General features: G+C 42.7%; 1 protein-coding gene across 2 annotated transcripts in view; it reads right to left on the bottom strand.

Annotated features, from left to right (window-relative positions):
- The window catches only part of LOC139269021 (protein phosphatase Slingshot homolog 1-like), a 138068-nt gene that overhangs the window by 57977 nt on the left and 53136 nt on the right, over nucleotides 1-26955 (bottom strand). For both annotated transcript variants that reach the window (XM_070887958.1, XM_070887959.1), the window contains exons 3-5: nucleotides 25334-25434; nucleotides 9740-9804; nucleotides 7359-7480 (exon numbers count right to left, since the gene is read on the bottom strand). In XM_070887958.1, coding sequence (XP_070744059.1) covers nucleotides 7359-7480; nucleotides 9740-9804; nucleotides 25334-25434 — 288 coding nt within the window. The remainder of the gene's footprint in view (nucleotides 1-7358; nucleotides 7481-9739; nucleotides 9805-25333; nucleotides 25435-26955) is intronic.

Raw genomic sequence — 26955 nt, forward strand, 5'->3', positions numbered from 1 at the left:
CAAATCTAAGGAAAATTGAAAAACTGTAGACTGAACTTCTGCTATCTCTTGAGTTTCAATATCCTAGAGTGTATGCCATCAGGACCCTGTGATTTAACTAGTTTGAGTTCTACTAGGTGTCAGCCTTGGCTTAGCATAAGCACTCTCGCCTCTGAGTCAGAAGGTCAGTGGGTTAAAGACCCACTCCAGAGACTTGAGCTCACAATCTAGGCTGACACTCCAGTGCAGTACTTTAGGAGAACTGCACAGTTAGAAGTAAAGATTTTTTTTTTTTTGAATGGGACATTAAATCAAGGTCCTTTCTCTTCTCTCAACTGTACATAAAAGATCCCTTGGCACTATACAAAGAGAGTAGGAGATTTCTCACGGAGTCCTGGCAAACAGTAATCCCTCAACCAACACTATCAAACAGATTATCTGGTCATTTATCTCATTACTGTTAATGGGAAGGTGCTGTGCACAAATTGACTACTACATTTCCCTACATAATAATGTCTTGCTGTGAAGCACTTTGCGATATCCCAAATTTGTGAAAAGCACTACTTTCGTGCTTAAATTTTTCCAGATTCAATTCCTTTTCTACAATTATCCCCCTGTAGAATATCTGCATTCTCACTTCCACTATCATTTCTAAAAACAGAAATAAAATATTTAGTATGTCATACCTTTGTCCTTTACAGTTAGATTTGCACTTTCATCGCTGAGCAGTAGCACACTCTCCACTCCATCATTCTTTTACTTTTGACATGCTTAACGTTGTCTTACAATATTGAAAAATTTTAATCAATCATTTCCAACATACAATTTGCTTTCTTGCTTTACGCGTCACAAACCCATTTTGCTTCAATTTTGCAAATAATGAAAAAATTGTCTTTGGTAGGATCAAAATAGAACACTAACTCCCAATCACTGAGCTATTTATAGCAGTCAATTCAAGTTCAACCACCAAATTTATTGGTAGCTTTATAATGTACAAATGCACTTTTCCATAAAGTGATGGGGTAACTACTTCACAGACAATTCTATTCAGTAAATTCCCCATCATGGTCTACCATAATCAAGGAAGGGAACAGAAAAACTAAATATACAGTGCAAGATGACCTAGGAAAGAAAGTCATCAACAGAGGTCATTTACCCACCCTTTCAGTGAGGTCATAGAAACATAGAAAATAAGTGCAGGAGTAAGCCATTCGGCCCTTCGAGCCTGCACCACCATTCAATATGATCATGGCTAATCATGCACTTCAGTACCCCTTTCCTGCTTTCTCTCCATACCCCTTGATCCCTTTAGCCGTAAGGGCCACATCTAACTCCCTTTTGAATATAGCTAATGAACTGGCCTCAACAATTCTCTGTGGTAGAGAATTCCACATGCTCACAACTCTGAGTGAAGAAGTTTATTCTCATCTCGGTTCTAAATGGCTTACCCCTTATCCTTAGACTGTGACCCTTGGTTCTGGACTTCCCCAACATCGGGAACATTCTTCCTGCATCTAACATGTCCAATCTCGTCAGAATTTTATATGTTTCTATAAGATCCCCTCTCATTCTTCTAAATTCCAGTAAATATAAAGCCTAGTCGATCCAGTCTTTCTTCAAATGTCAGTCTATCATCCCGGGAATCAGTCTGGTGAACCTTTGCTGCACTCCCTCAATAGCAAGAATGTCCTTGCTCAGATTAGGAGACCAAAATTGTGCACAACATTCAAGGTGTGGCCTCACCAAGGCCCTGTATAACAGTAGTAAGACCTCCCTGCTCCGAAACTCAAATCTTCTCGCGATGAAGGCCAACATGCCATTTACCTTCTTCACCGCCTGCTGTACCTGCAAGCCAACTTTCAATGACCGATGTACCATGACACCCGGATCTCGTTGCACCTCCCCTTTTCTTAATCTGTCACCATTCAGATAATATTCTGCCTTCCTGTTTTTAACCACCAAAGTGGATAACCTCACATTTATCTACATTATACCGCATCTGCCATGTATTTGCCCACTCACCTAACCTGTCCAAGTCACTTTGCAGCCTCTTAGCATCCTCCTCACAGCTCACACTGCCACCCAGCTTAGTGTCATCTGCAAACTTGGAGATATTACATTCAATTCATAAAAACATAGAAAATAGGTGCAGGAATGGGCCATTCAGCCCTTCGAGCCTGTCAATAAGATCATGGCTGATCATTCACCTCACCCTACCCCTTTCCTGCTTTCTCTCATACTCTTTGATCTCTTTAGCCGCAAGGGCCATATCTAACTCCCTCTTGAATATATCTAACAAACTGGCATCAACAACTCTCTGCGGTAGAAAATTCCACAGGTTAATAACTTCTTTGTCCAAATCATTAAGATATATTGTAAATAGCTGGGGTCCCAGCACTGAACCTTGCAGGACCCCACTAGTCACTGCCTGCCATTCCGAAAAGGACCCTTTTATTCCTACTCTTTGCTTCCTGTCTGCCAACCAGTTCTCTATCCACGTCAGTACATAGAAACATAGAAAATAGGCGCAGGAGTAGGCCAGTTGGCCCCTCGAGCCTGCACCGCCACTCAATAAGATCACGGCCGATCATTCCCTCAGTATCCATTTCCCGCTTTCTCTCCATACCCCTTGATCCCCTTAGCTATAAGGGCCATATCTAACTCCCTCTTGAATATATCCAATAAACTGGCATCAACAGCTCTCTGCGGTAGGGAATTCCACAGGTTAACAACTCTGAGTGAAGAAGTTTCTCCTCATCTCAGTCCTAAATGGCCTATCCCTTATCCTAAGACTATGTTGCCTGGTTCTGGACTTCCCCAACATCGGGAACATTCTTCCCAAATCTAACCTATCCAGTCCCGTCAGAATCTTATATGTTTCTATGAGATCCCCTCTCATCCTTCTAAACTCCAGTGAATAAACATAGAAACATAGAAAATAGGTGCAGGAGTAGGCCATTCGGCCCTTCTAGCCTGCACCGCCATTCAATGAGTTCATGGCTGAACATGCAACTTCAGTACCCCATTCCTGCTTTCTCACCATACCCCTTGATTCCCCTAGTAGTAAGGACTTCATCTAACTCCTTTTTGAATATATTTAGTGAATTGGCCTCAACAACTTTCTGTGGTAGAGAATTCCACAGGTTCACCACTCTCTGGGTGAAGAAATTCCTCCTCATCTCGGTCCTAAATGGCTTCCCCCTTATCCTTAGACTGTGTCCCCTAGTTCTGGACTTCCCTGCACTACCTTCCTTGCACTTTCTGTTGGTCACCCATTTACTATCTGGCTTTGTACCCTTTACCTGCGATGAGACCAACTCGCTAAACGTGCTATTCATGTAACATTACGCCCAATACCATGTGTTTTAATTTTGCACACTAATCTCTTGTGTGGGACCTTATCAAAAGCCTTTTGAAAGTCTAAATACACGACATCCACTGGCTTACCCTTGTCCACTCTACTAGTTACATCTCAAAAAATTCTAGAAGATTTGTCAAGCATGACTCCCTTTCATAAATCCAAGGTGACTTGGACCGATCCGGTCACTGCTTTCCAAATGAGCTGCCATTACATCTTTAATTGATTCCAACATTTTCCCCACCACCTATATCAGGCTGACCGGTCTATAATTCAGTTTTCTCTCTCCCTCCTTTTTTAAAAAGTGGTGTTACATTAACTACCCTCAAGTCCATAGGAACGGATGCAGAGTGTATAGAATGTTGGAAAATGACCACCAATGCATCCACTATTTCTAGGGCCACTTCCTTAAGTACTCTGGGATGCAGACTCTGGCCCTGGGATTTATCGGCCTTAAATCCCATCAATTTTCTAACACAATTTGCTGACTAGTAAGGATTTCCTTTAGTTCCTACTTCTCCTAGACACTCAGTCCCTTGGTATTTCCAGAAGGTTATTTGTGTCTTCCTTCGTGAAGACAGAACCAAAGTATTTGTTCAACTGGTCTGCCATTTCTTTGTTCCCCATTATAAATTCACCTGATTCTGACTGTAAGGGACCTACATTTGTCTTCACTAATCTTTTTCTCTTCATGTATCTGTAGAAACTTTTGCAGTCAGTTTTTATGTTCCCAACATAATAAGAACATAAGAATTAGGAACAGGAGTAGGCCATCTAGCCCCTCGAGCCTGCTCCGCCATTCAGTAAGATCATGGCTAATCTGGCCGTGGACTCAGTTCCACTTACCCGCCCGCTCCCCGAAACCCTTTATTCCCTTATTGGTTAAAAATCTATCTATCTGTGACTTGAATAAATTCAATGTGCTAGCCTCAATTGCTTCCTTGGGCAGAGAAATTATAACCCTCTGGGAGAAGAAATTCCTTCTCAACTCGGTTTTAAATTGGCTCCCCCGTATTTTGAGGCTGTGCCCCCTAGTTCTAGTCTCCCCGACCAGTGGAAACAACCTCTCTGCCTCTATCTTGTCTATCCCTTTCATTATTTTAAATGTTTCTATAAGATCACCCCTCATCCTTCTGAACTCCAACGAGTAAAGACCCAGTCTACTCAATCTATCATCATAAGGTAACCCCCTCATCTCCGGAATCAGCCTAGTGAATCGTCTCTGTACCCCCTCCAAGGCTAGTATATCCTTCCTTAAGTAAGGTGACCAAAACTGCACGCAGTACTCCAGGTGTGGCCTCACCAATACCCTGTACAGTTGCAGCAGGACCTCCCTGCTTTTGTACTCCATCCCTCTCGCAATGAAGGCCAACATTCCATTCGCCTTCCTGATTACCTGCTGCACCTGCAAACTAACTTTTTGAGATTCATGCACAAGGACCCCCAGGTCCCTCTGCACCGCAGCATGTTGTAATTTCTCCCCATTCAAATAATATTCCCTTTTACTGTTTTTTTCCCCCCAAGGTGGATGACCTCACACTTTCCGACATTGTATTCCATCTGCCAAACCTTAGCCCATTCGCTTAACCTATCCAAATCTCTTTGCAGCCTCTCTGTGTCCTCTACACAACCCGCTTTCCCACTAATCTTTGTGTCATCTGCAAATTTTGTTACACTACACTCTGTCCCCTCTTCCAGGTCATCTATGTATATTGTAAACAGTTGTGGTCCCAGCACCGATCCCTGTGGCACACCACTAACCACCGATTTCCACCCGAAAAGGACCCATTTATCCCGACTCTCTGCTTTCTGTTAGCCAGCCAATTCTCTATCCATGCTAATACATTTCCTCTGACTCCGCGTATCTTTATCTTCTGCAGTAACCTTTTGTGTGGCACCTTATCGAATGCCTTTTGGAAATCTAAACACACCACATCCATCGGTACACCTCTATCCACCATGCTCGTTATATCCTCAAAGAATTCCAGTAATTTAGTTAAACATGATTTCCCCTTCATGAATCCATGCTGCGTCTGCTTGATTGCACTATTCTTATCTAGATGTCCTGCTATTTCTTCCTTAATGATAGTTTCAAGCATTTTCCCCACTACAGATGTTAAACTAACCGGACTATAGTTACCTGCCTTTTGTCTGCCCCTTTTTCTTTTAAAAACAGAGGTGTTACATTAGCTGCTTTCCAATCCGCTGGTACCTCCCCAGAGTCCAGAGAATTTTGGTAGATTATAACGAATGCATCTGCTATAACTTCCGCCATCTCTTTTAATACCCTGGGATGCATTTCATCAGGACCAGGGGACTTGTCTACCTTGAGTCCCATTAGACTGTCCAGCACTACCCCCCTAGTGATAGTGATTGTCTCAAGGTCCTCCCTTCCCACATTCCTGTGACCAGCAATTTTTGGCATGGTTTTTGTGTCTTCCACTGTGAAGACCGAAGCAAAATAATTGAGACCGAAGCAAAATAATACTTTCATATTCTATTTTCCCCCTCCTAATTAAACCCTTTGTCCTCCTCTGTTGAATTCTAAATTTCTCCCCGTCCTCAGGTTTGCTGATTTTTTTGGCCAATTTATATGCCTCTTCTGTGGATTTAACACTATCCCTAATTTCCCTTGTAAGCCACAGTTGAGCCACCTTCCCAGTTTTATTTTTACGCCAGACAGGGATGTACAATTGTTGAAGTTCATCAATGTGATCTTTAAATGTCTGCCATTGCCTATCCACCGTCAACCCTTTAAGTATCATTCGCCAGTCTATCCAAGCCAAATCACATCTCATACCGTCAAAGTTACCTTTCTTTAAGTTCAGGACTCTAGTCTCTGAATTAATTGTGTCACTCTCCATCTTAATGAAGAATTATGGTCACTCTTCCCCAAGGGGCCTCGCACAACAAGAGTGCTAATTAATCCTCTCTCATTACACAACACCCAGTCTAGGATGGCCAGGTCTCTAGTTGGTTCTTTGACATATTGGACTGGAAAACCATCCTTTATACACTCCACGAAATCCTCCTCCACCGTATTGCCACCAGTTTGTTTAGCCCAATCTATATGTAGATTAAAGTCACCCATGATGACTGCTGTACCTTTATTGCACGCCTCCCTAATTTCCTGTTTGATGCCATCCCCAACCTCACTATGACTGCTTGGTGGTCCCACAACTCCCACTAGCGTTTTCTGTCCTTTAGTGTTCTGCAGCTCGACCCATATAGATTCCACCTCATCCACACTAATGTCCTTCCTTACTATTGCGTTAATCTCCTCTTTAACCAGCAACCCTACCCCACCTCCTTTTCCTTTCAGTCTATCTTTCCTGAATATTGAATACCCTTGGAATGTTGAGTTCCCAGCCTTGGTCACCCTGGAGCCATGTCTCCATAATTCCAATTACATCGTATCCGTTAACAGCTATCTGCGCAGTTAATTCATCCACCTTATTATGAATGCTCCTCGCATTGAGACACAGAGCCTTTAGGCTTGTTTTTTTAAACACGCTTTGTCCTTTTAGAATTATGTTGTAATGTGGCCTTTTTTGATTTTTGCCTTTGATTTTTCTGCCCTCATACCTTTTGCTTCTGACCCCATTTTACTTCCCTCTGTCTCCCTGCATAGGTTCCCATCCCCCTGCCCTATTAGTTTAAATCCTCCCCAACAGCACGAGCAAACACTGCCCCTCAGACATTGGTTCCAGTCCTGACCAGATGCAGACCGTCAGGTTTGTACTGGTCCCACCTCCCCCAGAACCGGTTCCAATGTCCCAGGAAGTTGAATTCCTCCCTCTTGCACCATTCCTCATGGGATATATATATATATATATATATATATATATATATATATAGAGGAGTTGGCAACAGCTAACTGGCAATTCATTTATATTAACTAATCAAAATTTCAAAACCCTTCTTCATGCAAAAGGATAAAGATCTTTTCTTGGCTCCCATTACCCAAACATTCTTCTCCTCTGCCTTGTCCTCTCCCCAAAAATACTTACACACTACATACCTCTCTTTGCTTGCAAAGTCCATTCCCAGAAGAACATTCTCCTCTGTATCCTGGTGCCCATTAGTATACACAACTACCATGTATCGGATTCGATCAGCTGACATGGTTTCCAGACGCACAGCCTGTGGGTGCAAACCATTTCCAAAGGGTTTCAGCAAGAGTTTACGGCTCTGATTAAAGCAGCATTAATCCTATTGCCAGCTAGCTTTGGTCACACCACTGCTCCTAGCATTGTAATGAGTTGGGAAGTTATGTCTGTAAATACTATTTGCTTAAGGAGGGGGGGGGGGGGGGAAGAGAGACAATATAACTTAGTCAAACCTAATACAGATTAGTGTGGCAAAAGCATGAATATTTATATACTTGGGTGACCTGAAATTGCCACTCTACTTTTCTTCTGCCAGAGAGAAATTGAAGTTATCAAGTTGGTTCTATCAAATGCTTAACAGATAGGCAGGACTCCACAAATTTTCTCTCCTGCCCTCCCTTTCTGAAAGCACTAAATCAGTGATAAGTGAACAAATCCATGGACATCCCTGTCCTCTGGTACCTTGCCATAAGTGACTTTATTTTTCTGTGAATTTTAACTGTGTTAGCAGGCTACTTGCCAGCAGGGTGCATCACACACAATCCCAATCATGTCCTCCCCCAAACATTCACACATACCAATTTCCAGTAGAAGTCACTAGATAGCAATCAGAAGCAGGAACTGATTTTCCTCTCCCAAACTAAATTGGGATAAAAGGCTAATTATACGCTACTCTCACTGGGCTGAGGTCAGCACTGACCAGGGAAAAAACATGAAACTTCCCAACTTGGATGGCTCAGTAATTAATTGGGAAAAACTCAGAACTGTTGGGAAAAATAAAGGTAGGACCGTTGATTAACATTGGTAACTGACAGGATGACTACTCCAGTGAATGCTTTCCAGCTTCAGTGCACACCTACTTTTCTATGCTTGTGGCCTTAATGTTTTTCAAGAAAGTACTGTGCAGTTTGGTACAGGTCAATAAGTATACCATACAGAAGCAGGAAATTCTGATTGGACCAAATTGACATCTTTGGCCACACTCCTATAAGTTCAATTCTGTGCCTACCCTACTGCTTCAATCCCATGCAATTATATCCCTCCTGCAGAGTGGCTGGCAATCTTTGAGAAAACTATACAGCCAACACTTAAGATATGCCGTAGCAATCAGCAGACCAGAAGAGAGATTGGGGAAGGGAACATTTGTCTCTCTCATCTCAAGATAAGTCTAAACAAGTGTTCAGAATTCTTAGAACTGCAACAGGAGGGCTTCCTTTGGTATGTGTGGAGAGCTCTGGCCTGGTCTAACTTGTTGCTTCATGGTAGACACACCTCTTTGCCAAAAACCTTGACACGGGGGCCTGGAATAAGCAGATGGCGATAGGTAAAAGCCTGGTGCACGTCACCGGACTTCCCATTCAGAACATCAAGCTGGCTGGCACATTGCTCCCTTCAATCACATTGTTGCCTGTTGTACAGCTGACTAGGAAACTGAGGCATGACACAAATTCTCCTGAAAAGTGTTACCTGAAGGCTGGTCACAAGATCACACATTCTTATATCTAGGGTTAGGTACCTATCTTGATTGGATTGCAGAGAACCAAGCAGTTGCTGCTGAAGCTCCGCTCCCCCAACTAGTAGATCCACCATTCAATGGCGTATAGTATGTATCCAATGCTGTAATCCTGAGGATAGTGGCAAAATACTTTATTAATGGTTAGTTGGCCTGCTCACTATGCTGTTCAGGAAGTGTTTCTGATAACTGCTGTTCACCTAAGGAAGACTCAAACCCATACTTGTCAGTTGTCTAATGATCAACTAGTAACAATCCTCCTTGGTTCGAGGGAAGTGGGGAGAGGTGAAAGGAAAGCAGGTTCTTTTTGGGGTCAAGTTGGCTCCATGTTGATATGCCTGGTGATAGAAGATTGGAACAAGATCAACATTCACTGGCACACTATAGTCGGATTCACAAAGCAGACAGTGCACAGGACTCTAGGAGACTTTTATGATTGACAAGCTAGCCTAACTCATTAAATAGGACATGGGCGTATTGATCAATTATTGAGGCTGAAATTTCTCTCTGCAGATAAATCAACACGCCAACAGTTGAATTGGTAAGATGGTCCTGCTATGCAAGTAACAGGAACTTCAGTGCTCTGTGGTGATAAGCAGTGCAGTTTTAGCTATGTGAAACTCGAGTAGTATCCCTGTACGCACTGGAGGGTCCCCAAGCTTTGGCTATTACTTACATGGATTTCAGAATTTGATTTGGATACTCTTAAGCATAGTGATGTTTCCACATAAGTCAGTGACTCTATTGACCGAAGAAAAAGTTGTCTCTGGTTTCTCTTACCAGCTTTATCCTGTCTTCAGGGCGGAGGTGGTTGATCATTACTTGAAGATGTAGCTGTAGATCTCCTGCAGCAAATTAAGAAAAAAAACTTTGCTTAAAAAGCACAAAGATTTTAAAATCACTTTTAATCTTTCATAATGTTTTCATGTGTTTCATCAACATAACAGTTATGGAAAAGGACAAGGATAGATCAGGAGTAAAGGTTCTCAATTGGGGTAAGGCAAATTTTACTAAGCTGAGATGCGATTTAGCAAGAGGACTGGAAACAGCTACTTGAAGGTAGATCAGTGTCAGAGCAGTGGGAGGCATTCAAGGAGGAGATAGTGTGGGTTCTAAGAAAATATGTTCCTACAAAGAAAAAGGGTGAGACTCTTAAATCTAGAGCTCCCTGGATGTCAAGGAGCATACAGGATAAGATAAGGCAAAAAAGGGAAGCTTATATCAGATACCGGAACTAAATACTGCAGAAAGCCTAGAGGAATATAGAAAGTGCAAGGGTGAAATTAAAAGGGAAATTAGGAAAGCAAAGAGAGGGCATGAAAAAATGTTGGCAAGTAAAATCAAGGTAAACCCAAAGATGTTTTATAAATACATAAAGAGCAAGAGGATAACTCAAGAAAGAGGAGGGCCTGTTAAAGATAACCTGTACGTGCAGAAAAAGGGGGCATATGACAGATGTCTGGTTGAGAACACGTGAGAACCAGGCTGAATATAGAAAGTTCAGAGGGGAAGTGATAAACAAAATAAAGAGGGGCAAAGAGTGTATGAGAACAAATTGGCAACTTACATAAAAGGGAATCCAAAAGTCTTCTATAGGTAAAATAAATAGTAAACAGGTGGTAAGAGGAGGGGTGGGGCCGTTTAGGGACCAAAAAGGGAACCTATGCATGGAGGCAGAGGTACTAAATGAGTACATTCTATTTGTTGTTACCAAGGAAGATGATGCTGCCAAAGTCAGTGAAAGAGGAGGTCGTTAAGATACTGGATGGGATAAAAATTGAGATTTTAGTTAACTCACCAGGACTGGGTGGGATGGATCCTAGGATGCTGAAGGAAGTTAAGGCGGAAATTGCAGCAGTACTGGCCATAATCCTGCAATCCTCCTTAGATACCGCAGTGATGCCAGAAGACTGGAGAATTGCAAATGTCATACCCTTGTTCAAAAAAAGGTGCGAGGATAAACCCAGCAACAGCCCAGTCAGTTTAACCTCCGTAGTGGGGAAGCTGTTTGAAACGGTAATCAAGGACAAAATTAACAGTCACTTGGACAAGTGTGGATTAATTAAGGAAAGCCAGCACAGATTTGTTAAAGGCAATTCATGTTTAACTAACTTGATTGAGTTTTATGATGAGGTAATAGAGAGGGTTGATGTGGTGTACATGGACTTTCAAAAGGCATTTAATAAAGTGCCACATAATATTCTTGCCAGCAAATTTGAAGCCCATGGAATAAAAGAGACATGCATGGATACAAAATTGGCTAAGTGACAGGAAACAGAGTGTAGTGGTGAATGGCTGTTTTTCGGACTGGAGGAAGGTGTACAGTGGTGCTCCCTTGGGGTTGGTACAAGGACCACTGCTTTTCTTAATATACATCAATGACTTGGATGTACAGACACAATTTTAAAATTTGCAGATAACTCAAAACTTGGAAGTATAGTAAACAGTGAGGAGGATAGTGATAAACTTCAAGAAAAGAGACGGGCTGGTGGAATGGGCCGACACGTGGCAGATAAAATTTAATACAGAAAAGTGCGAAGTGATGCATTTTGGTAGGAAGAATGAGAGGCAAGAAAACTAAGGGGTACAATCCTAAAGAGGGTGCATGAACAGATAGACCTTGGGGTATATGTGCACAAATCGTTGAAGATGGCAGGGCAGGTTGAAAAAGCGGTGAAAAAAAAACATACGGGCTGCTGGGTTTTATAAATAGAGGCAGAGTCAAAAGCAAGGAAGTTATGAACCACTTTTAGAAAAGACTGGTTCAGCCTCACCTGGAGTTGTGTCCAATTCTGGGCATCGCACTTTAGGAAGGAGGGATGAGGGATTCTATTATGTGGATAGACTGAAGAAGCTGGGGTTGTTCTCCTTAGAGCAGAGAAGGTTAAGAGGAGATTTGATAGAGGTGTTCAATATCATGAAGGATCGAGACAGAGTAGATAAAGAGAAACTGTTCCCATTGGCAGAAAGGTAGAGAACCAGAGGACACAGATTTAAGGTGATTGGCAGCAAAACAAAAGGCAACATGAGGAAAAATCTTTTTACCCGAGTGGTTAGGATCTGGAATGCATTGCCTGAAAGGATGGTGGAGACAGATTCAATCATGGCTTTCAAAAAGGAATTGGATAAGTACCTGAAGGGAAAAAAAATGCAGGACTAAGGGGAAAGGGCAGGGGAGTGAGACCAGCTGAAGTTTCTTGGAGAGCCAGCATGGGCTCAATACTGTAACGATTCCATGATTCTATGGAGGCGGACGACGTGGGTATGGTTTTTAATTAATTTTGTGTCTGTCTTTACAAAAGCAAGACACAATACAGACACAAAAGCAAAATACTGCGGATGCTGGAATCTGGTTCTCATGAAAGGAAGTCGACCCGAAACATTAACTCTGCTTCCTCTCCACAGATGCTGCCTGATCTGCTGAAATTTCCAGACAATACAGACTGTTACATATGTAAACATTACCAATGTGTAAGACTTGTCGCCAGGGGGCGCACCTGTGGGAGACCCAACGGTCACCTGCACACCCTGGGCAAGCAGGTATAAAAGGCAGTCTACAAAATGTTGCCTCCTCACTCTGGAGTTACAATAAAGAGACCAAGGTCACAACAGTTTGAGCTTAAGGTATGCAGTCTTGTGGAGTTATTTTAAACATAACAGACATTGTAGTTAAGGAGATGGAGTGTGAAATATTAGATAAGATAAACATAGTGAGAGAGGATATAGTCCACTTAAGTACATTATTTTGAGAAAATTTGGAACATTATTTCAAGTAGTCTCTTCTTGCTCCCATTATATTTAATCTGAACTAGAATAACTACAGCAGCTTGGTACATGAGTTTGTGTAACAACTTGTATTTATATAGCGCCTTTAACATTGCGAAACGTCCCAAGGCACTTCATCATCATCATCATCATAGGCACTCCCTCGGAATCGAGGAAGACTTGCTTCCACGTTTAGCGCCAGTTCTTAGGTGGCTGTACAGTCCAATACGAGAACCACAGTCTCTGTCACAGGTGGGACAGATATCATTGAGGGAAAGGGTGGGCAGGGAGCCTGGTTTGCCGTATGCCCCTTCCGCTGCCTGCGCTTGATTTCTGCATGCTCTCGGCGACGATACTCGAGGAACTCAGCGCCCGCCCGAATGCACTTTCTCCACTTAGGGCGGTCTATGGCCAGGGACTCCCAGGTGTCAGTGGGGATGTCGCACTTTATCAGGGAGACTTTGAGGGTGCCCTTGTAATGTTTCCTCTGCCCGCCTTTGGCTCGTTTGCCGTGGACGAGTTCCCAAGGCACTTCACAGGAGCATTATAAGACAAAGAATTTGACACCGAGCCATTAGGGCAGGTGACCAAAAGCTTGGTCAAAGAGGTAGGTTTTAAGGAGCCTCTTGAAGGAGGAAAGAGAGGTAAAGAGGCGGAGAGGTTTAGGCAGGGAATTTCAGAGCTTAGGGCCTAGGCAACAGAAGGCATGACCATCAATGGTTGAGCGATTATAATCAGGGATGCTCAAGAGGGCAGAATTAGAGGAGTGCAGACACCTTAGGGGGTTGTGGGGCTGGAGGAGATTAGAGATAGAGAGGGGCGAGGCCATGGAGAGATTTGAAAACAAGCATGAGAATTTTGAAATCGAGGTGTTGCTTAAACCAGGAGCCAATGTAGGTCAGCGAGCACAAGGATGATGGGTGAGCAGGACTTGGTGCGAGTTAGGACATGGATCACCTCTAGTTTATGTAGGGTAGAATGTGGGAGGCCAACCAGGAGTCAATAGTCAAATCTAGTGGTAACAAAGGCATGGATGAGGGCTTCAGCAGCGTATGAGCTGAGGCAAGGGCGGAGATGGGTGATGATACGGAGGTAAAAATAGGTGGTCTTAGTTATGCTGTGGATGTGGTTGAAAGCTAATTTCAGGGTCAAAAATGACACCAAAGTTGCAAACAGTCTGGTTCAGCCTCAGACAGAAATTGGGGGGAGCGATGGAGTCAGTGGCTAGGAAACGGAGTTTGTTGCAGGGACCACAAACAATGGCTTCGGTCTTCCCAATATTCAAATGGAGAACATTTCTGCTCATCCAGAACAGACAAGCAGCCTGACAATTTAGGGACTGATGAGAGTCGAGAGAAGTGGTGGTGAGGTAGTGCTGGGTGTCATCAGTGCACGTGGAAACTGATGCTGTGTTTTCAGATGACGTCGCCAAGGGGCAACATGTAATTGAGAAATAGGAGGGGGCCAAGGATAGATCCTTTGGGTCCAGAATAACTATATAAATGCAAGTCTTTCTTTCTATTACTGAGTACACAACACATTTAACTAAGTAATCATGGAGTATAAATGAACAGTTCTCATCAGAGATGCATTCATTTCATTGGTATCAGCCTAACTTATTCAAGTATAAACATCTTTAGGATGTTTCAATTAATCTTTTGAAATGTAGTTATGATTGTGACATGCCCCTACAACAATGCCTAAATGCTTGAGTATTGTATTTGGGGGAAATTTTGCTTTCATCTCTCTTTCTCCCTCCTATCTTAATTTTCATGCAAAAATTGCAATCATTTTAAAAGTAAAACTTAACATGCAGTGTTGGTCTCATTTAGTGCTGTCAGAATTCTTGTTGGGACCCAAACATATGTGAAGGAATGTCGCATTCCAGTTCGTAGTCTCAGAAATAGTGTCCCTGTCAAGAGGTTTCCTTCAAATTGAAAGAAAAAAAGTCACCTACTATAATGTTTTTCCTCCTATTTCAAGTGATAGATTTTGGAGCTTAGTGTATAAATGCATCGCATGACGTGGCAATGAACCATACAAACCAACCCTTGATCTATGATAGCTGATCACAGACAGGCTGGTATAAATAAATAATTAGCTACAGCACATTTAAGCTGGGGAAGGGGGAGATAATTACAATCAATATCTTTACATATACTGCATGAATAAACATTGCAAAGCATCTCAATTTATCCTTGGCTCAAAATTCAATGCCTTCTGAGCTGCAATTATCATAAGCAATCATGTTTATCCTTCTGCGACATTAACTCAATTCTATCTCCATTTTTCAACAGAGATTCCTCAAACAAGAAGCTTTTTTTTTTAAATGTTGTTTTAGATTGCCACAGATCTTTAAGAGTTATGGATACACATCCCTCCCTTTTCCTGTCACTTTCATTCATGGAAAATATTCTCAAAATATCAGTAAAAATGTCAGAATCCTAGGTAAAACAAAACAAACAAAATTTGACATTCAGTCACAGTAAACCAGTGGCCCACATTATAGGAAATAGCAGCCCATTTGAATATTATAGACGAGGCCACTCGCTTTTTGTTTCGAAGACAAAGTGGATACATATGGATTTTAGCAAAGCTTTTGATAAGATCCCACATAGCAGACTGGTCCCGAAAGTAGAAGCCTATAGGATCCAGGGCAAAGTAGCAAGTTGGATCCAAAATTGGCTCAGAGGCAGGAAGCAAAGCTAATGGTTTATGGGGTTTTTGTGACTGGAAGGCTGTATCCATTGGAGTTCCGCAGGGCTCAGTGCTGGGTTCCTTGCTTTTTGTGGTATATATATCAATGACTTGGACTTGAATGTTGGGGGTATGATTAAGAAGTTTGCAGATGACACTAAAATAGGCCGTGTGGTTGATAATGAAGAAGAAAGCTGCGGATTTGCAGAAAGATAACAATGTTCTGGTCAGGTGGGCAGAACAGTGGCAAATGGAATTCAATCTGGATAAGTGTGAGGTAATGCATTTGGGGAGGTCTAACAAGGTAAGGGAATACACATTAAATGGTACGACACTGAGAAGTGTAAAGGAACAAAGGGACCTTGGAGTGCAGATCCACAGATCCCTAAAGATAGCAGGCCAGGTAGATAAAGTTAAGAAGGCATATGGAATACTTGCCTTTATTCGTCGAGGCATGGAATTCAAGAGCAAAGAGGTTATGCTTGAACTGTATAAAACACTGGTTAGGCCGCAGCTGGAGTACTGCGTGCAGTTCTGGTCACCACATTACAGGAAAGATGTGATTGCACTGGAAAGGGTGCAGAGGAGATTTACAAGAATGTTGCCTGGACTGGAGAATTTTGGCTATGAGGAAAGATTGGAGATGCTGAGTTTGTTTTCTTTGGAACAGAGGAGGCTAAGGGGAGACCTGATTGAGATGTATAAAATTAGGAAAGACCTATTTCCCTTGGTAGAGGGGCCAACAACCAGGGGGCCTAGATTTAAAGTAATTGTGGGGAGGTGTAGAGAAGATATGAGGGGAAATTTATTTACCCAGAGGGTGGTGGGGGTCTGGAACTCACTGCCTGAAAGGGTGGTAGAAGCAGAAAGCCTCACTACATTTAAAAAATACTTGGAGTGCACTTAAAGTGCCGTAACCTACAGGGCTACGGACCAAAGCTGAAAAGTGGGATTAGGCTGGATAGTTCTTGGTCGGCCGACGTGGACACGATGGGCCAAAATGGCCTCCTTCCATGCTGTAAATTTCTATGATTCAATGAAATGAGGAATGAGATCCTCAAAACACTGACAAAAACCTTGCAAAACCAAGTAATGAAAACAGAATGACTTAGTCCTATTTAACCAGTAGCTCTGCCCATTATTCTCAGCAGGATAATCATCTTGGCAATCCAGCACGACTAAAAGAACCAGCACAGAGTGTTCTAAATATTTGCAGTTATGATCTCAGTAATATCTGCCTAGAAAACAGAATAATGCAATGAAAGGGATGACAGTACCACTCTTTAATAAGTTTTAAATTTTAGATTATTGATTATTTTACTTAACACAGCTGCTGTCAAAACATGGACGATCAGCCAGTACTTCAGTAATAGTATTGGCAGGTAAGCTAGAACAACAGAAACAGAACCCTAAAACGAACCATCAAACTGTCAGAAGTCTCAGTATGTTCTATACATAAAAGTATTTATAGTAAAAATGCACACACATAATCCATCAGAAAAAAGCCTTCTATCCCACACTGCAGGTCATAAGCAGTAATGAAACATTGGGAAGACCAAAGCCAGTGCCTTTGGCCTTCGCCACCAATTCCATCCTTCTCCCTGGTCACTAAGTCGGAGCCAGATTATTCACAATCGCAGCACCCTTTTTGACCCTGAGCCGAGCATCCGACCACATATCCTCTACATCAATAGATCGCCTACTGAATATCACCCATCTCTGCCCCTGCCTCAGCCCATCTGCTGCTGAAACCCTCATCCAAGATTGTTACCTCCAGACTCAGCTATGCCCTCCTGGCTAGCCTCCCAATCTTCATCCTCCATAAACTTAAGCTCATCCAAAACTCTGCTGTCCATTTGCTAACACACATCAAGTCCCGTTCCCCCATCACCCCTATGCTCATTGATTTACAGTAGCTCCCGGTCCCTGAACACCTCCAATTTAAAATTCTCATCCCCTTGGTCAAATCAATGCCATATCATCACCCCTCCCTCTCTCTGTAACCTCCTTCAGCCCTACAAGCTTCAGAACTATGCTTTGCTCCAAGTCTGGCCTCTTGTCCATTGCTCACTTCCTTCACTCCACCATTGGCAGCCGTGCCTCCAGGTATCTAAGTCCTAAGCTCTGGAATTCCCTCCCTAAACTTCTCTGCCTCTCCACCTCTCCCTGCTCCTTTAAGACCCTCCTTAAAACTTCTCTCTTTGACCCAAGCTTATAATTACCAATCCTAATGTTTCTTTCTTTGGATTGGGTTCAGTTTTTGTTTGATTATGCTCCTGTGAAACACTGTAGGACGTTTTCCTACATTAATAGTGCCATATAAATGCAAATAGTAGTTGCTCATGTTACAGACGGTGTACGTATCAGATTATGAATGTAGTTCCAACTGTTATTAGCATTCCTTCACACTACTATACTACCTCAGCAGCACTGCCAGAACTGTATAGATTGTTGATTGAATTTATTACTTCAGATTCAATATAAGATAATGGCAGCACACAGATACTTATTTCCATACGGACATAGTATTCACAAGACTTCCTTCTGCACTTGTCAAGGAGTTCTGGCACTTCAAAGGAAATTACAATTTTCCTCTTCAGGGCAAGCAGTTTTGAGCATCACTTAAAAAAAATTTAATATTACGGAACAATTTGTAAAATATTTATTGGGAGTTAATGTCATGAACGATATCCTCTGTGACTGCGATCATGTTGCATTTTCTCTCCTCATCTTTTCAAGTGTTTGATACAGTTGATTATGCCATCCTCCAATGCTTCTCCCCTTTCATTCAGCTCTATGATTCATGTCTAATTATATGCGAATGTAGCCGGTGCATCACCAGGAGTGGCTTCCCTTCCTTCCTCCACTGTTACCAGTAGAGTCCCCCCAAGGAACTAAGTCTTGGCCCTTGGTAATATTATTCTCGGCAATAGATCAGCTTTCCCACATACATTGATACTCTAACACTTCTTTCAACTGCCTCCATGCTGCCATACCGCTGGTCCAAAATTGAGTCAAGACTTCATCTAGCTCAACATTAGGAAGACCAAAACTATTCCCTCCACAACAAACTCCACTCCCTTGCGATTGACTCAGTCTCTCTTCCATCCACTCCCAGTCTGACCCAAACCTAAAGCAAGCTTGGCGACCCGTTTGATCTTATCCATCACCAAGACGGACTTACTTCTACCTCCAAATAGCCCACCTCCAGCCCTACATCCTGAAACCTTCAGACATGCCTTTCTTACCTCCACACTCAACTATTTTAATGCTCTCCTTGCTGGACTCCTAACCTCCACAAGTTCCTAGTTGTCTAAAACTCTGGCTCACATATCATGTCCTGTACCAAGTCTTGCTCGCCCATCATCCCTATCCTTGGCTCCCTGCACATGCACGCATTAAATTTAAAATTCTCAACCTGGACTATAATTCCTCCATGGCCGCATGCCACCCCATCTTTGCGACCTACTCCAGCCCTATATCTTCCCTCTCAAACATTCCATCCTTCTGTTGCTAGCCTTCTGTGCATCCTCTCCTCCCTTCGTTCCACCATTGCCGCTATCCTACACTCTAGAATTCACTGCCTAAACCTCTTCACTACTCACCCTTCTCTCCATCTCTAAAAGCCCACTTCATCACAAAGCTGTTGTTCACCTTACCTAATCTTTCCCATCCTGACTTCACAAATGGGCATAAGGAAACAGATGTTAAGCGCCTTGGGGTGTCTTCTTTACATTAACAGGGCAGTACAAATGTAACTTGTGTTTAAATGCTGTAGGAAATACCTTTTAAATGGAACATGTGCAGATGTATACAGTTTTTTTTGCAAGGGTGCGTGGTAGTGTGTGCGTGTGCCATGTTAAATAGGTTACTTTCCTTTCTTCAGAGGAAGATATCTGCAACAGCAGCTGATCAGCGTCGCACGGGGTGCAGCCCCACAACCCAGGAGCCGCTTACAGATAGAGATCCATGCCCTCTCCCTGGTTGGGGATAGCACCCATACCACCACTGGCACTGGAGCTGACCCACTCACATAAGATGGTAAGTTGAATAAAATGCAGTCTGTATTGCGGTCCTATCATGTCATGAAATGTAATCTAACTGTAACTAACGTTGGCCTGATGTAATGAAATGTAAGTTTATTGCACTGTAATGTTGGCCTCATGTGATGCACTGGAAGGTTGGGGGCATGTAACGCAATTCATATGTATTCTGTCTGCGATATGTAATGCAGTATTGCAGCAGAGGTGGACATTTAAGTAAGACTGTGATAAGTCACTGTACGATGTACGAATGTAACCGTCACCCTGTTGCCAAGCTTTTTTAAAAATATGTTGTTTTGTACTTCCCGACCCCAATGATTCAAACCACAGACACAGCAACGACAGACTCACTGCCTCCACCCAGCCCTCTTCTGACGAAAGAGGAAGATGAACAGGAAGAGCCGCTGATCCAGCAGCCAGTGGAGGTGGAGCTGGTGTTGGAGACGGAGGAGGATGCACCAGCTCCATGTGAGACAGCTGCAACATCCTCCACCATCACGTTGTCTATATTCATGGGATTCCCCAAGGGTCCTCTAAATCTGCCAGACCAAGCAGTGTGTAGCAAGGCACCCCCAGTGTTGCATGGTGCGTCTGTCACAGGCCAGCATCGACATAGGTCGAGTGCTGCTCAAGGCCATAACTGCAATAGCCACTAACATCGCAGCTCTATCAGAGCGACAATTGGAGGAAAGGCTGCGTATGAACACCGCGATGGAGCGAACCGCAGTTGCCATGCGGCAATCGACAGGATCGGGCCATGACGCGGAACCTCCACGTGCCATAGTAGTCAGGTCGACAGCACGCGAGGGTGTGGAGCTGACATTATCTCCCAGCTCTGAAGCCTCGCCTTCCACATCCCGAGTTTCTCCTGAGGCCCCACAGTTATTGCACCTGCAATGTCTCACTCCCCCATCCCCCCAACAGCACTTGGGGTGCGGTGCTGAACACCGGCTTGGTACATACCCAGGGAGGTTCATTCCCATGGGCACTGGGAAAGGGAAGGTCGGCAGTAAGAAAGAGGGAATAGTCCCAAGGGTGGTGTACCACGTGGCCACGGAAGGGGCAGAGGGTGTGGGCGGGGAAAGTAAAGTGTTTATTATTATTAAAGTTAGAAAATGTTTGCTAAAGTTGGTATTAAAGTTTTGTAAGTTTTGTTCAAGTTTTTATTAAAATTGTCAACAGTTAATTTTTAAAAAGTTTGGAAATTGTATATTTTTAAAATTTTTAGATCAATGTTTGAATTGAATTTAACCACTCTTGTATAGCGTCAAACTTTTGGGGCAACAGTCATGAGGGTCCCAAAACTCAGCTTTCCACATTCAAGCAAAGCGTTCATTTATGTGCTGCTGACATAACAATTTTGCAGTGGCATACGCTCTGAGTGTCCTCCGTTGTGATGTTGGGGGTAATGCCATGGGTTCATCTCCAAGCTCCTAGTCATCCTCCTGTCCCTCATTGTCCTCTTCTTCCTCCTCCGTCTCCTGCACTCTCTCCTCAGGTGGTCCCGCAGTCCCCTGTGGCAATTCCTGTCCCCGCATGATTGCTAAATTATGCAACATGCAGCAGACAACTGTGAACTTAGCAAGCTGCTCAGGGTAGTATTGCAGCCCGCCTCCAGAGTGGTCCAAGCATCGAAAGCGCTGCTTCAGCACTCCAATTGTCTTTTCAATTATGTTACGTGTGGCTATATGACTTTTATTGCATCGTTGCTTGGGTTCTGTGTGAGGGTTCCACTGGAGGGCAGGAGGGGGTGGTGTCAAGAGCCAGGTAGCGAGGCCGTACCCTTTATCGCCCAGCATCCAGCATTTATCTTGAGGCTCAGACTTCAACAGATCAGACACAGTGCTCTCCCGCAAGATATGCGCATCATGTATGCTCCCTGGAAAGTTGCCATTCACTGCCATTATCCGTTTTATATAGTCGCATACCAACTGCACGATGAGGGAGTGAAATCTCTTACGGTTTCGGTACACCTCCGCCTCCTGTAATGGTGCTCGCAGGGCAATATGGGTACAGTCAATAGCACCATGCACCTTGGCGAAGCCAGCAATGCGTGTAAATCCCAAAGCCCTGTCACTCCGAGCCTCCCTCGACATTGGAAAGTTTATAAATTCCATCCGGCGTACATACAGTGCTTCGATTACCTGTTGAATGCACCGAAGAGTAGCGTACTGAGAAATAGCGCATATGTCCCCAGCTGATGATTGAAAAGACCCACATGCATAAAAAGGAAAGTGCCACATCCACCTTCATCTCGACAGAGAGTGCAGTAATATTGGTGCTACCGGGCTGCTGGTCTGCCTTAATGAGCTGGCAAATCTCAGTGATGGCCTCTTTTTGGAAGCGTAGCCTTCGGACACACTGTCGATTGGTCAGGTCCAAGTATGAACACTTCTCCCTGAAGATCCTTTGCGGGTAAGGCCTCCTCTTCATCATCATTCTGCGACCTCTTTCATGAGCCTTATAACACTGCTCAATAAACTTCCTCACATCTGGTTCCTCCAGTAGACAGATTGTCATCAATACATGCTGAGATAACACAGGCCCCATTCTTTTTAAATCTCCACAATATTTTATGATCAAAAAAATTCATAAATTGCCTTATCAATAATTTATTCAGTCATAGTAAATATACCTTTCCCAATCAAAAGTGCACTCTTTAATATCACTTTTCACCTCAGAGATACAGAGCTGCTGCTTTAACATAGAAACATAGAAAATAGGTGCAGGAGTAGGCCATTAGGCCCTTCGAGCCTGCACCACCATTCAATAAGATCATGGCTGATCATTCACCGCAGTACCCCTTTCCTGCTTTCTCTCCATACCCTTTGATCCCTTTAGCCGTAAGGGCCACATCTAACTCCCTCTTGAATATATCCAATGAACTGGCATCAACAACTCTCTGCGGTAGGGAATTCCACAGGTTAACAACTCTGAGTGAAGAAGTTTCTCCTCATCTCAGTCCTAAATGGCTTACCCTTTATCCTTAGACTATGTCCCCTGGTTCTGGGCTTCCCCAACATCGAGAACATTCCTCTTGCATCTAACCTGTCCAGTCCCGTCAGAATTTTATATGTTTCTATGAGATCCCCTCTCATTCTTCTAAACTCCAGTGAATAAAGGCCCAATTGATCCAGTCTCTCCTCACGTCAGTCCTGCCATTCCGGGAATCAGTCTGGTGAACCTTCGCTGCACTCCCTCAATAGCAAGAACGTCCTTCCTCAAATTAGGAGACCAAAACTGAACACAATTATTCCAGGTGAGGCCTCACCAAGGCCCTGTCCAACTGCAACAAGATCTCCCTGCTTCTATACTCAAATCCCCTAGTTATGAAGGCCAACATACCATTTACCTTCTTCACTGCCTGCTGTACCTGCATGCCAACTTTCAATGACTGATGTACCATGACACCCAGGTCTCGTTGCACCTCCCCTTTTCCTAATCTGCCGCCATTCAGATAATATTCTGCCTTCGTGTTTTTGCCACCAAAGTGGATAACCTCACATTTATCCACATTATACTGCATCTGCCATGCGTTTGCCCACTCACCTAACCTGTCCAAGTCACCCTGCAGCCTCTTAGCGTCCTCCTCACAACTCACACCGCCACCCAGCTTAGTGTCATCTGCAAACTTGGAGATATTACACTCAATTCCTTCATCTAAATCATTAATGTATAGTGTAAATAGCTGGGGTCCCAGCACTGAGCCCTGCAGCACCCCACTAATCACTACCAGCCATTCTGAAAGGGACCCGTTTATCCCGACTGTCTGCTTCCTGTCTGCCAACCAGTTCTCTATCCACGTCAGTACATTACCCCCAATACCATGTGCTTTGATTTTGCACACCAATCTCTTGTGTGGGACCTTGTCAAAAGCCTTTTGAAAGTCCAAATATACCACATCCACTGGTTCTCCCTTGTCCACTCGACCAGTTACATCCTCAAAAAATTCTAGATTTGTCAAGCATGATTTCCCTTTCATAAATCCATGCTGACTTGGACCGATCCGGTCACTGCTTTCCAAATGCGCTGCTTTTTCATCTTTAATAATTGATTCCAACATTTTCCCCACTACTGATGTCAGGCTAACCGGCCTATAATTACCCGTTTTCTCTCTCCCTCCTTTTTTTTTTTAAAAAGTGGTGTTACATTAGCTACCCTCCAGTCCATAGGAACCGAACCAGAGTTGATAGACTGTTGGAAAATGATCACTAATGCATCCACTATTTCTAGGGTCATTTCCTTAAGTACTCTGGAATGCAGACTATCAGCCTACAGTCCCATCAATTTTCCCAACACAGTTTCCTGCCTAATAAAGATTTCCTTCAGTTCCTCCTTCTCACTAGACTCTCGGTCCACTAGTATTTCCGGAAGGTTATTTGTGTCTTCCTTTGTGAAGACAGAACCAAAGTATTTGTTCAACTGGTCTGCCATTTCTTTGTTCCCCATTATAAATTCACCTGAATCTGACTGCAAAGGACCTACGTTTGTCTGCATATATCTATAGAAGCTTTTGCAGTCAGTTTTTATGTTCCCAGCAAGCTTCCTCTCATACTCTATTTTCCCCCTCCTAATTAAACCCTTTTGTCCTCCTCTGCTGAATTATAAAATTCTCCCAGTTCTCAGGTTTGCTGCTTTTTCTGGGCAATTTATATGTCTCTTCCTTGGATTTAACACTTCCTTAATTTCCCTTGTTAGCCACAGTTGAGCAACCTTCGCCGTTTTATTTTTACTCCAGACAGGGATGTACAATTGTTGAAGTTCATCCATGTGATCTTTAAATGTTTGCCATTGCCTATCAACCGTCAACCCTTTCAGCTGACAGTTCCCCATTTCTAAAATGGTGGCTCCAAGCACTCCGCCCATTCCTGGCCACTTACCAACGCATAACACCACCTTTTTCAGGACAGCATGCAGCTCCAGCGGTATATCAATGATGAATATTCTGCCGAGTGGTATGTAGCTGTTTTCTGACCAAAATCGCCCTTTTGGGCGGTACGCCGGCGGTATGTCGACCAATTTCAGGCCCTATGTAATTTACTCTCTAAATTTTGTTCTGCAACTTCATTGTCTTGAATCTCTCAAAGATATTTATCGCTCATCTATAGCAAGTGATCTCTGGAGCTGACTCAATCATCTCCAAACCCACACTACAGATAATCGCACTGTACTTTTGCTTTCTGGCATTCTTAATTATAATAATATGCATCTGTACACAGTGATCCCCAATTATACTGTCAGGCACAGTTACAATATGTTTTGGAGATATGAGGTTGGAGAAATTGATAAAGGGATTCAATAAGGTAGATAGAGTGAAACTATTTCCTCTGGTCTGGAAATCCAGAAGAGAAGAACATAATCTTCAAATTTGAGCTTGACTGTTTAAGAGTGCAATTAGGAACCTTTTTTTTTTACATAAAGGGTAGTGTGAATCTGGAACTTGCTCCTGCAAAAGGCTGTGGATGCTGGGTCAATTTAAATTTTCAAGACAGAATAATTTTTTTATTAGGCAAGGTTATCAAGGGATATGGATCAAAGGTGGGTAAATTGAGCTGAGGTACAGATCAGGCATGATTTAATTAAATGAAGAAGCAGGCTCGAGGGGCTGAATGGCCTACTCCTATTCCGATGTTACTATAATTTTTTTTCCCCAAATAGTACTTTGAACAGAAAGTACTCCCCCGAGACTGACCCTCCCATTTAAGTGAAATTGAATAGTTTAATCAGATCTGTATCATTTGTGCACTTAAACAAAAAAGCATATCTAAATGAACTATGGTAGAAAATCGCAGCATTAATCACTTAATAAGCCGAGTGTCTGTTTAGCCAAAGTGGCATTTAGGAGAGCTTTGACCTTAAGACAGCTCACCTGCATATTTGTGATGATGATGACACCGTGGGACCTGTGGGCTGCTTCCTTGCTGTAGAAAAAGGGCCGCACCCTTGACCGTGAAGAAACTGTCACTGAGACTGTACAAGAGACAGAACAAATATAAATACAATGGTCAGAGCAACTACTAAAAGATACAGTTTCATTTAATACAGTACATTATATTTTTATTGCCAACTTTCTGTTTTGCTCCTTTCCTGAAGGCATCTACTCCTGCTGGTGCACAGTTCCACAATGCTAGTTGCCCACTTGTTCAAATTGCCATTTTTCATGATCCTCGACTGAGTGCCAACATGCTCTGTGATTGGGGAGGGCAATGTATTGCCTAACGTTGTTGCCTTTTCTATTTTCTTAATTTTCTTAAAGCTAGTTACAAGCTGAGAATAAATGAAAATGCAAGAACAAATGCTTGTTCTCTGTGCTTTATTATTCATTATTATTTAATAAAAGGGCAGTCTAGCCTACAGCTGTGTGTTAAGCTAGCTGAAATCAAAAGAGTGACTTATAAAAAGGATGACTTTTTGGACCGTAACAGGACGTTATAACAGCGAGTCCTCTCACGCTGCCAGCGGCTGGATCACCAAAGGGAACTTGCATTCTGACCAGCCAAAGAGTTTTCAACATCGCTAGAAGGGTTACTGATGCAAGATATTACTGTCGGTCGAAATAGGTGACAGCGAGTGCTCATTAAGTATAATTATAATATTCATGCAAATCAATTAAATAAACTTTGATCACTACATTTGTTGAGACTATATAAGTGTGGTGTGGTTGTCTCTGGGGTCGAACTAGGATTGCAGCCGAAAGCTGGGTTGTCAGGATATAATTCATATTATAATTTAAACTATTTCATACCCTTAACGGACATTAATGACTGCTAAAGTCTGATGTGGTCCTCTCCCAATATGTACACGCAGATGAACTTTTCACTTTTTTCAAAATGTGTTATTTATCAACTTAATTTTACAGGTACTGAAAAATCTGGTGAATAAATTGCAAAGCACCCTTTGAAGTGGATTTTATACTATCTATTTAAAAATAGTTTTAAAACATGTTTTTTGGCAGAAGTGATATATTTAACAAGCATGAACAATTTGTTCTAAATGGTAACTTTGCATCTGTGCTATAGCATTTCAAACCTCACTAAAACAATGCAGCACCCATTTAATACTAACACTAGAATAATTAATTAATATTCAAACTTATGTACTGAAGACATTCTCAATACATTATTACAAGGTCATGTACATACTATTAGGGTAATTTAACATGAGCCACAGACCATCTATCATATTTACACACGACTGTCAACAGAGTTATGTAAACGTGAAAAGCGCAGCATAAGACTGAAATTATCCAATAATCCTTCCTTTTCTTGCATAGGTGAAGGATTTTGAAGGTGATGAGAATTTTTTTTAGTAAATGGCAATACAACTGCTCATCATTGCACAGAATCTGAAAGGTATAGGAATGAAGACACAATGGATTAAGGACACACTACTTCATAGCTCTATAAAAGGAGCTCACCCTGAATCAAACCTCCTTTATTAAAGTTAATATTTTGTCCAGTACAGTGATAATTCACATATCTAAAAAAATGT

The sequence above is a fragment of the Pristiophorus japonicus genome, chromosome 8 (assembly GCF_044704955.1).
Source record: "Pristiophorus japonicus isolate sPriJap1 chromosome 8, sPriJap1.hap1, whole genome shotgun sequence".
Taxonomy (NCBI): domain Eukaryota; kingdom Metazoa; phylum Chordata; class Chondrichthyes; family Pristiophoridae; genus Pristiophorus; species Pristiophorus japonicus.